The 12,055-nt window shown below is 32.8% G+C and overlaps 1 protein-coding gene across 3 annotated transcripts; it reads left to right on the forward strand.

The window, feature by feature from the left end:
• The first annotated feature begins 2,909 nt into the window (after positions 1-2,909).
• Positions 2,910-11,292, forward strand: LOC11405419 (sterol 3-beta-glucosyltransferase UGT80B1). Of its 3 annotated transcripts, XM_003592045.4 has the most exons (15): positions 2,910-3,034; positions 3,129-3,485; positions 4,617-4,765; positions 4,955-5,197; positions 5,887-5,998; positions 6,859-7,029; positions 7,468-7,531; positions 7,781-7,838; positions 7,951-8,128; positions 8,510-8,640; positions 9,504-9,606; positions 10,097-10,173; positions 10,298-10,345; positions 10,521-10,670; positions 10,755-11,292. In XM_003592045.4, exons 2-15 carry the CDS (start codon positions 3,299-3,301, stop codon positions 10,959-10,961), a joined length of 1,878 nt encoding a protein of 625 aa, XP_003592093.2. In that variant the 5' UTR covers positions 2,910-3,034; positions 3,129-3,298; the 3' UTR covers positions 10,962-11,292. The 3 variants fall into 3 exon arrangements, with proteins under 3 accessions (XP_003592093.2, XP_024642025.1, XP_039685844.1); XM_024786257.2 differs by having other exon boundaries at positions 2,940-3,485; XM_039829910.1 differs by lacking the exons at positions 2,910-3,034; positions 3,129-3,485 and adding an exon at positions 4,249-4,491.
• The last annotated feature ends 763 nt before the right edge of the window (positions 11,293-12,055 follow it).

Here is a 12,055-nt window from a genome sequence, read left to right on the forward strand (position 1 = left end):
ATAGTTAAAAAGTTGATATATCTTGATTAAATTCAGAACGACATACATTGGCTATTCAACTATATTTTTTTATTTTTTTTATAAAAAAACTATCATTTTTGTTTCATTTAAAAACAATGATTTTTATTTATATTTCATTCTAAAGAGAATATATCAAAATAAATTATTTATGATACATTATCTAATTTTAGTTAATTAGTATCAAGATATTGGAGATCGTGGATCACCTCCTCTTCAGCTGCAACACCTTTGACAACGTATGATCTGCGGTTTTGCAGTGACTTCACTTATCATTCGTAGCTCCGGTTGGAAGTAAGAATCATTATTTACAGTTCAGTCAGAAGGCGGAGTTTTCGCATTCTTCATATACTTTCTTTTGGATAATCTGGTTGGCTTGTGTCTGGATTATCTGGAAGGAAAGGAATGACAAAGTTTTTTAGCAGACAAGGTTAAATTGTTGTCTTTCCAATGGTTAAAGACAAATATGTTTCGTTTTATTTTTAGCTATAATGATCGGTGGCAACACCCTTGTCTTGTATGAGTATCAGGCCGTAACTTTTTGGTTTTTTTCTGTTTCCTTTCTTCGGTGTGGTTATTATTGCACAAGTTATTGTTTGTACTCTTTTTTAGTGAATTTCTTTTGCACGCCTTGTGCGAGATGAATTAACAATGATAATTTTAATTCCATTTTGTCTTTGTTAAAAAAAATTAATATTTTCATATGATTAGTGTAATATTACGTGCCTCGTGTGAATTAACATGTTTTTTTACTAGTTGCATTTATGACATTAAATAGGGTGAAGACACTCTTAAGAGCTGTGGGTCCCTTCATTTTTGTTGACAAAAATCATATACTCGCTTGACGTTGCAATTTCAGCCAACGAGGCTGGCTGTCTCTCATGGCTCATGTGATGTCACGTTCCATCCCGCAATCGTTTAATAAAAACTTGATTCAAATAAAAAAAACCAGATATTGTTGCTTATAATTAAAAAAAGCTGACATTTCAAAATTAATTTTTGCTTATAATTAACAGCATTTTATTGTTGGCATACTAACACATATAAAATATTTATTATAATAAATGTAATATAAAATTATTAGTTTCCCATCATTTTTTTATTAGTTTTCTTAACCCATCTTTATAAATGTTAAGCTTATTATTTCCTTATCTTATGTTTTTTACGCTTTCTACAAATCTCTGCAAGCGAGATTTATTTATTTTGGTGTTAACTTTCTTGTTTGAAGGTAAGTAAAGCAAATTGTTTTAACTAAAAACTGAACTCAATTGCTCCGTTTATATGCGGAGCTTGTTAACTATTCGACCCAATCAAGACAATATTTTCCTTAGCTATATGTACAAATATGATGAATACATGTATTTTTACAAAAAAATAAATAATATAATTGACAATTTAAAAGAAGTTTTATAAAAATGAAACTGATAAATACAAAAAAAAAATAGTTTTATAAAAAAAATGTTTCAGATGCTTGGGTGTGGCTTTTAGACCATGTGGGAGGTTACTCTGTTCGAGGTGCTTATGATCTCTTAACTTCTGCCGACACCAATCATATGGATAGCGCTTTGGATCTTGTTTGGCATCACCAGGTTCCGCTGAAGGTTTCGATCTTTGCGTGGAGGCTTGTGCGGAACCACTTACATACGAAAGCAAATCTGACAGCTAGAGGCGTCCTTCAGACAGAGGCGACCCTTTGTGTAGCAGGTTGTGATCAGACAGAAACGTCAGATCACTTGTTCACTTCATGCTCTTTCTGTGTTTCCTTATGGCAGCATGTGCGACGCTGGATAGGCTTTGTGGGGGCGGATGCTAATAATGTTGCTGATCATCTGGTACAATTTACTTATATAACAGGTGTTGGTAAAGCTAAGCGTTCGTTTCTACAATTAATCTGGCTCCTATGTACTTGGGTTTTGTGGAACGAACGCAATAACCACCTGTTCAATAATGTTATAACGAATGTCTACAGGTTGCTTGATAAGATTAAATATTTGTCTTTAGCATGGCTTATGGCTAAAAAAGCTATGTTTGTTTGTGGTGCTCAGAGGTGGTGGTCAAACCCTTTGGCGTGTTTAGGCATTGACTAACAACCTAGTTGTTTTTTCTTTGTTGCTACTAAGACTCTTTGTATTGTTGTAGTGGGTTTCTAGGCACACCTTGTGCTTGGGAGCTACTACTTTTGTTGTATATAATTTCATTTTGGCTTGTTAAAAAAAATAGTTTTATATTTAGAAATAGAGGGAGTAATAATAAAGTACCTTAGAGCATCCACAGTGGGAGAGTCTTAAACATTTAAGACCTGATACCTAATAGGTACCCGTACCCCCGTTGTGGAAAAAAAATTGAGGGTCTTAAAAGATGCAAAGTATAAATTAAGACCTCATTCTTAAATGAATCCACATCACATTTTTATTAAAATAATAATTAAAAGTGTATTAAAATAGATAGTGTATTAAATAAATAATATTGGTGGGACCCAATTAGACATTTTGTTAGAGGGTCTTCGTTGGAGTGGTTTAGTATCCATTAGACACTATTATTAAAAATGATTAAAAAGTGATGTGTCAATGTAGAACCTATTTAAGACCTCAAAGATGAGAGTCTCCATTGTGAGACTGTTATTAACTCATGAATTCTTACATGACAGCAAATAATTTATGTTTGACAATTTTATTTATTTATTTGAAAGAATTTATTTATTTATTGATTTATCAAGTTGATGTTAAGTTGGGGGATAATTTTTATTAGAATCCATTCAAGCTAACATCAACTTAATTTACACATTATTTTATTAATTAATTAATGCATTAGCATTTTAATATAAATTTCTTAAAATAATAATGATTAAGAGTCATTTTTTTTTTTGCAATTACAAATATTTTCTTAAAATTATATAAAAATGGTGGAAGTTATTGCAGCTTTTTTCAGCCATTAATTTGAACAACCACTACTACTACATCACCTTGACCTTGATACTTGAATTGGGTTGTGAGGTTATAGTTGGAAATTTAAAAAGGTTTGAACTTTCAGTTCACCGAACGTTCTTTGTGTTTCAATGACTGTTGGGTAGTTGTGGATCACTAAATTCATTGTCTTGTTACTGTTTTCAGAATCAGATTCCAAGGAACTTGTGTTTTGTTCTTTCTGAGGTTGTTGGCAAATTGAGCTGTCAGCTTTTTACTCCTTTTGTGTCTGAAATTCTCAACTTTTTTATATTCGCTGAATTTTTTCTGCTTGCAAATGATTCTGCTGCTGAGAGTTGAAAATAGTGATTATTGCGATGGGTTGTAATGGGATTGAACATTTGTGCACAGAAGTAGTAGAAGATGAAAAGGGTCTAAGAAAAATGGATGATGATAAGTTGGTTAGTGTGAGAGGTGAAATTATGTCTCAAGAAGATGACGGTTCACCTTCATCTAAGGAAAGGGGAAGCCAATCATCCGAAGTTACTTCTTTGCCACACAGAGGTTTGTGCTCATTTGCTCTATCTAAATCAGATTTGTTTAGTGTCCAACACATGTTAGTGTTTGTGTCATATCCTGTGTTTGTGTCGTTGTTTCATAGGTGAAATATGCTTTTCTGTTTTGCATGTATATAATGAAGAACTAAAACCTTATTGTACATAATAGCATAATTCATACTATTAAGTAGTCAATATTAAGTTTTTTTTTTGTTGTTGAAAGAAGTAGTCAATATTAAGTGTGAAGCACTTTATAGCTCTATCGAATCTTGTGGATTTATTTATCTTATCCTCTGAATTTATGAAGGAAGAAATGAAGAATCGTATGTATAACTGCATAGCTGATAGATATGTCATAAGTATATAGGATCAATGTAAAGATTTAGGGGGAAACAATCTGTGCTTTATTTTTTGTTTTTGAAAACTCGGTATCCAGCAAAAAGACCGACTAGTCTGAGAGGTCCAATCACACTGTCCATTTGCGGGGCCCATTCAAAGCCAAGATTTAGCCTACTGAAATTGGCACCGGGGGAATCAAACCTGAGACCTTGAGAGCAGCACACTCCAAGGTCCCAAGCCAGCACCATTAGACCAAACCAAATGGGTTACAAATTGTGCTTTATTGTAACTCTTCTTCAAAAGCCTTTATGCTTTATCGTTGCGTTTGGGTTTAAATTACTTTCCTTCTGTGAAATGCCTTTTCTTTTTCTTAAAGTATATTATACTCTGGATTGCTTTTTAGATTCACAAGTATAAACCTAAAAAGCCAAATTTTATTGAAGTTTTTGTCAACATAAACAGATTTGGTTCTTTGTAAAAATAATTAGGTGCATGGGTGTTGGCAAATAATGGCTATAGCGTAGTAGAATTTGAACAAACCGTTATTGTTTTGGGATATGTTATTTAGTGCAAAGTGTTGTCAAATAGTGACTATTGCGGCAGTGTAGCCCTGTAATGTAGTGGAATTTGAAGAAACTACTATTTTCCGCGATCCGCAGTTGACAATACCGGGGGTGCGTGCTTACATCCTTTCTTGGTTGAATGCTTTTGGTCTTGTTCCTGTGGACAATAGTTTCTAACTTGCCTTTGTTAAGAGATTGATTTCTTATAATTGGTTTCTTAAATTCTGTTCATAAAGGTTTGGAACATTGCATCACAGCTCCTATTGGAACCGAGAGAAACCCACTAATAGCCGAAGATGAGATTATGATTTCTAGATCAATGACAGAAAAGAGAGGGCTTCGAAGGCATGACCTACTATTGGACAGACTGTCAGAGGATGAGAAGGTATATGCAAGTTTCACTGTATGTGGATGGCCTAAAATTTCAAGGTTGTGCTTGTGTATATTTGAAAAATGTAGTTACAGCGTGTTTTTGTAGTTTTGTTATTGAAATTTTGTTCTGTATTGTGATCTATGCATTCTAATTATTTGATCTGTTTGCATGTTCATAACACTTAATTGTTTTGCTTACCAGCAAAAACTGATTGCTAACCTAGTGAAGATACAAAAAGATGGGACTGTTCAAGTTGATATAGAAACGAGTGCTTCAGTTGCTTCAGAGTTGTTAGAGTTCCAATCTTTTGAAGAGTCGGTAGCGAGTGGAAATTTTATTATTTCTGATTCAAATAAATCAGTTCCACGGTTACAAATTGTCATACTTGTGGTTGGAACGAGAGGCGACGTACAACCTTTTGTGGCCATTGCGAAGAGACTTCAGGCATGTTTGAGTATTGCATCTTAAACTAATTGTGATTTTTTGCTTACTTTCATGTGCAAGATTTATGTGAGTTTTGAGTTAATACATTTTGTTATATTCAATGGAAATATTCATTCTGTATTGCTGATCACTAATTTGCCTTTTGTTCCTTGAATTAACACGGGTTTCAGCTTCTTTCTACTGATATAGCTATAAGACACCAAGCTTGTAAATTAAACTGAATGAAATAGTCGGTTGTATTCTGATTTAATACGAGGCTTCAATGAGAACTTTGTATTACTTTTCCCGGATATCACGTAACATTATGCATACATTTCATTTTGTTTACTAAGTTTAGGAAATGTTTTATGCTGTTTGTGATGTATTGGCTTATGTCATGTTTGCAATGGTAATAAGAACTTGTGCTTCAAGACCTTAATAGGGTTTCTAAATTTTAGGGAAGACATATTATGGTGTTCTGTAGTTTTAGATAGCTTTATTTTAGTAAGTTGGGGATCCCTAGGCTTTTCCTTATTGACCTGATTGGTGATTGCACTTTGCAGTCACAAGATTTGAACCGAACTATTTGAAGAGATGCAAAATATTGATTTTCAACTACTGTTTATGAATTTTACATTTTGGCAGTCAATTTTGTTGAATTTCTACTTCCATACTTTCATACTTGAACTAATACCAATGTTTACTTGCAGGAGTATGGTCATCGCGTTAGGCTAGCAGCTCATGCCAATTTTAAGACATTTGTAAGGTCAGCTGGTGTAAATTTCTATCCTCTGGGTGGTGATCCTCGAGTATTGGCAGGATGTAAGAGGTTCCTTTTAATAATTTATTTATATTTCGGCCTACTTGTACTTTGTTTAACTTGACTGTAGCCAGCCCTCTTTTAGCTGCTTTATATCGGTTCACCTGTTAAATTTGGTGTTCAGGTTAGAAAATAAGCTAGAATGCAGTGATATACCATGGTGTTTAATATTACCTAATTTCTCTTGGAGTTTTCTAAAAAGGATGACTAAATGATTTTAAAATTACTTTTCAAGATATATATAATATCTTGTTTTTTATACCTCAAGCTATTACTATAAAATGAATTGTCCAAATTTTCAAGTGTTAATCATAGGCTCAACCGTATAAATAGATACTTCAACATATCTTGCCAGCCTAGAATTGCATATGGACTTGCGACAAATTTGAATTGGATATGAAATATGGATGCATAATATACTAATTACCAAGCAAAAACAATTAGCTCTTGGAGAATTTGAAATACAATCAAAGGTTCTTAAATAATCAATTGTAGTGTGGGGTGAAGAAACGAGAGATAATAGAAATGAATAAAACTCAAACCTAAACATAATGATCCCTTATAAAAACTTCCAAATAACAATAACAAAAGCTTAGGTGGAGTTGGTTAAATGAGTCTAACGTTTTCATAGTGTCTCATGTGTTCAATCATCTATCATAGCATTCTCATCTCTTGAGCATTTACAAAACAAGCGCATGATCCTTGCATTGAAGATTAAGCTAACTCAGTTTCTCCTATTTTTGTTTTTAAGTATGTCAAAACGATAACATATTTTTGTTTGAAGTTTTAACCATATTCCATTTTCTATCCAACTCATTATATATGCTTAAACTGATAGACTAAATAGTTATTTAACTAATAGATATGGCAAGGAATAAAGGTCTGATCCCATCTGGACCGACTGAAATATCTATCCAAAGAAAGCAGCTGAAGGTCATAATCGATTCTCTTCTTCCAGCCTGCACAGCACCTGATTTGGAAACTGGTATTCCCTTCACAGCTCAGGCTATTATTGCAAACCCTCCTGCATATGGTGAGTGATTAGAAGATTATTGTACTATGTATTTGTATTTCTCCATCCCATCTTACCTGATCAAATAAAAATTTATTATTATATATATACAAAAAATTACACGTGGGTGGAAGGCAAGCGAGCAACAAACTGCGCCGCTAAGCCTTTTTGGATGGCAATAGTTCTTTTATAGTTGATTTGTCTTTCAAGGATTAATTTCCAATAGTTCTTTTATTGCAACATGATAATCATATTGTCATGCTTTGCAAGTATGACATTTGATGATTCTCGTCATAAATTTTTCTTTTCATTTGAGCATTATAGTTTTATTTTTCTTTTGTGTAATGTTTGCAAGTTTTCCTAGGCTCCTAGCACGTAATTTTTAATTATATATATATTTTATTTTTTTTTCTTGTTCAATTTTTTTTTTTTAATTATATTTTTGATTCCGGCTTGCAGGGCATGTACATCTTGCTGAAGCCCTAGGGGTGCCTATTCATATCTTCTTCACAATGCCATGGACGTGAGTTTAATTTGTTATAATAATTTATTCACATTTTTTTATGTTAGCAAGAGAAATTTTCATAACAAGATATAAGTTGCTTTCAGAGTCTTGAATAATATGCATGCAGTACAACAAAAATGTTTTATTTAAAACTAGTAACAATTGCATGTTCAGATATTCAGAATGCAACATATTTTTTACCATCCCCTTTTTCAGTGCTTTTTAAAAAAAATCATTTTTTCTCTTACATTTTTTAAAAATATGCAGGCCAACCTATGCATTTCCCCACCCTTTGGCGCGCGTTTCTCAAGGTGCTGGTTATTGGGTATGTCCCTTTACTGAAACAATATTTCGTAATCTGATTTTGATATTTTTATGAATAATTTCTGGACTTCCTTATTGGCAAACCTGTTTCAATATTTCCTTGCCATTTGCAGCTGTCTTATATAATTGTGGATCTACTGATATGGTGGGGAATGCGAGGAATTATTAATGACTTCAGGAAAAGAACATTGAAACTTGCTCCTATTGCATACTTCAGCATGTATCGTGGATCAATATCTCATTTACCAACTGCCTATATGTGGAGTCCTCATCTTGTTCCGAAACCAAGTGGTATGGACAAGGATGCAATTATTAATTGCATATTCTGATACCCTAATTATACTTTTTTAAATGAGTAATCATTTTATCATTCAAGTATTTGAAACAGGAGATAAATTCAATAAATGTTGACTTGAATGGTGAGAATATAAAGTTTTTGGCTGAATCAAATAACTAATGAATTTTATTAAGAAATATTTTGTAATTGATATGATTCAAATTAGATTCCACTAAACTATATAGTGTAGTGTTACCTGTTTAATCTTCAAAGTTATTTCATATGTATATTTTATGAAGCGCCGTAAGATATAAAATCAAGCACAGGCTTGCATTAAACAACTTAAGCTTAGAAGAATTGGTCCTTAAGGATAATGACATTTAACTAATTTGCAGACTGGGGCTCTTTAGTTGATGTTGTTGGTTACTGTTTCTTGAGGCATGAGTCAAACTATCAACCACGGGAGGATTTTCTCCACTGGATTAAAAAAGGACCACCTCCTTTATATTTTGGATTTGGGAGCATGGTATTGTAATTTTTCACACTTGTACTACTACGAGTCTTTGTTATGAATTTATCTCCTATTAATGCCTTTTTTTTCTGTAAATTTTTCTGTTTGGATTCTGTAGAGTTCACCACCATTATAGGGTCAGTATTTGTTACTTTCTTGAAGAATCAACCCTATATTTAAGCTAGTGAATCACGGTGGGATTTCTCATGCAAAGAGTTGGTTGTTACTTATGCCTTCAGAGACATGACAAATACAATACCTCTGTTGGCATAGTGTATTTTTTGCCCATTACATGTTTGGATTGTAATACAAGTTTAATTTCACTTTTACATCTAAATGGCTTCTTAATTATTCATCAGATAACCTGCAATCAATCACCCCTTCTCTAGAACAAGAAAACATACTTAGTTTGAAGCTCAGATAATAGTTCAAATAAGATAATCTGCCTTGTACATCTGTATTATTTATCTATATCAAAGTTGTTATTATAATACAAATAGGCCCTGTTTGGGTTAACAACTTAATTAAGCGCTTATAGAAAATGCGTTTATCATACAAGGACTCATGTATAAGCTATTTTTATAACATGATAAAATAATCTCAAACTGTTTTCATATAAGCTATAAGCTATTTTTATAAGCTATCCTGGAGAGCTTATGAAAATAAGCTGTAGTCAGCTTATGGACATGTCATAAGCTATTTTCATAAGCTCTCCCAGACAGTCTCAAAAGTGTTTATCCCAGTAGATAAGCTTGAGTAATCTGTTTCGGGTATACTCATAAGATAGTGAGCATGCATTTGTTACCATGAGGGGATTAGAAATATTCTAAAATGATTTTTTTAAGTCATCTTAAAGAATTTGTGTTTTGCTTTGTCAGCCTCTTGAAGATCCTAAAATAACAACAGATGTTATATTGAAAGCGCTAAAAGAGACAGAACAGCGGGGAATTATCGACCGAGGTTGGGGCAATCTAGGGAATTGTAAGTATTTTATTTTGATTTTGTTTTGTACCCATGTTTCACTTTTTTCAGATGCTGTTGGGGAAGTTATATTTAATTTTTTTGTTTCCTATTTGTTAATTAAATAAATGTCAATGATTGAATGGAATATATTTTCTATTATTAGGTTAAATCTCATGATATCATTATTGTTTTTGCCATTAACTGATATTTATCATCGAGTTGAACTGAGTTGTTTGTGAACTTGAAATGACTTGATCTCGAGCTGAAAAAAAGGTTCATGACGAACTCGAGTTGAATTTCAAATACTAATTTTTATCTAGTCGGACTGATTCAAGTTTGAATCGGCTTTACTCATTTCCAGCCCTAATTTTGACCATATTAAGTTTAAGAATTGATAAACTTATTTCATAATTTGACTTATGAAATGCATTGAGATAATTATATATGTTGTTGTGTGCATTTTAGGTGATTGACGTTAGTTCATTTGCACATGTTTTTCATTATGCAGTGACAGAAGTTTCTGACAACGTTTTCCTTCTTGAGGAATGCCCTCATGATTGGCTGTTTCCTCAATGTTCTGCTGTGGTTAGTTTCAATTTATGCCTTCTTGTGGGATTATTTCGTAAAGAAGAAAGACAGATTGGAGGGGTCACAGGGGTTCTGGTTCTCTTATTCTTCCTTTCACTCAAACCTAGGCATGAATTTGCAGGTGCATCATGGTGGAGCGGGAACCACGGCTACGGGATTAAAATCTGGGGTAATCATTATTTAATAGCATCTTCACTGAGATATTTTCTTATCCATATATACTAGGATTTGTATGATTGTCTTAGGATTTTATTGACATTTTTTTGGTTCTATAAAAACAAAAATGAAAATCAGAACAGTGAGTTTATTGATTTCCCCCCTGATTTGAATACCTTAATTTGCAGTGTCCAACAACAATAGTCCCATTTTTTGGAGATCAATTCTTTTGGGGAGATAGAATACATCAGAAAGAGTTGGGACCTGCTCCAATTCCAATATCCGAGCTCAATGTTGAGAATTTATCAAATGCTATAAAATTCATGCTCCAGCCAGAGGTAAATGTACAGTCATCAGAGACCTTTATCATTGCAAACAGTTTCATGGCTAGTCCAATAATATTCACTCTTAGTGTATTTCAGGTGAAATCTCGGACAATGGAAGTTGCTAAGTTGATTGAGAGTGAAGATGGCGTTGCTGCAGCAGTTGACGCGTTTCATCGCCACCTGCCCGATGAGCTACCGCTGCCAACTCCATCTCATGTGGAAGACGAGGACCACTTAAGTCCTCTTAATTGGTTTTTTGACCAACTTGCAAAGTGGTGTTGTTTGCCTTGTGGTGGTGTGTAGATTTTTTAAATTCATATTATTATTTATTCTTTTTACTGATTTTATTCATTACTAATTAGGTTTTGATAGAAACTTTCTGTTATTACAGAATGGTAGCATAATGTTTTGGTTTGGTATTTCATTCATGTATATTAGATAATAGATATTAGATTTCACCCCTCCCCCTCAAACATTTTGTATAGGAGGTTATGTCAATTGTTGTAGATTAAGAGTTGAGAGTTCTACTTACATAAAGAACTCTGCTAGGTGTTTTTGTTTGATAGTTGATGATGATGTCATGCAATAATTGTGTAGTCTGAGGTTCAAATAAAATTGCTTGTGTTTTTACTTACCCACCTGGTCTTATCTCTCATATATATATATGAAGTTAACATTAATGATTTTGTATCTTGGAATTATAAGAGAAGTGAATGGTTCATTTATAGAAGTGACAAAAAAATACATCCATGCAAATTAAGAAAGTGATACAGCAAATCAAACAGAAAATCCTGACAACACTTGATCAATCAAACATTTAAAATGAAAAAAATAAATAAATACTATGTTAAATGCAGCAAGTAATACTTAAGTGCTTGATTTGAATAAAGGGAAATGCTTGATATTACGAATACCGATCAAACGAAGCCTAACGAATGAATCTGGTCTGTGGAATTCTATTTTCCAACACTCCGGGGTTTTTAACAAATGAATCTGGTCCGTTGAATTCTATTTTCCAACACTCTAGGGTTTTTATTTTTTCTCCTTTTTAAAGACAAATTCCTACGAAGGATGTATCCACGAAAACAAGGAATAAGAGCAACCTCTAGCATGATTTCTACCAAATCTAAAATCGTATTATTTCAAAACTCAGATATAACATCTAAACTATGCAGTTTATTTCTTCTCAGGATTTCGTGTTGTAATGCTTCATGGTATTTAGCAAAACTCAAATATAACACCTAAACTATGTAGTTTATTGAAATTATTCTTTGTAAAACAAACAAAAAATATTTTTGGTGTATAATTTGTTTTTATCTGTCAAAAAAGAAAGATTTTGTATTACACCATAAATATTATTTATTACTTATTTTTAAAAATAGAAAGAATGGCATTAA

The sequence above is a fragment of the Medicago truncatula genome, chromosome 1 (genome assembly GCF_003473485.1).
Source record: "Medicago truncatula cultivar Jemalong A17 chromosome 1, MtrunA17r5.0-ANR, whole genome shotgun sequence".
NCBI lineage: Eukaryota > Viridiplantae > Streptophyta > Magnoliopsida > Fabales > Fabaceae > Medicago > Medicago truncatula.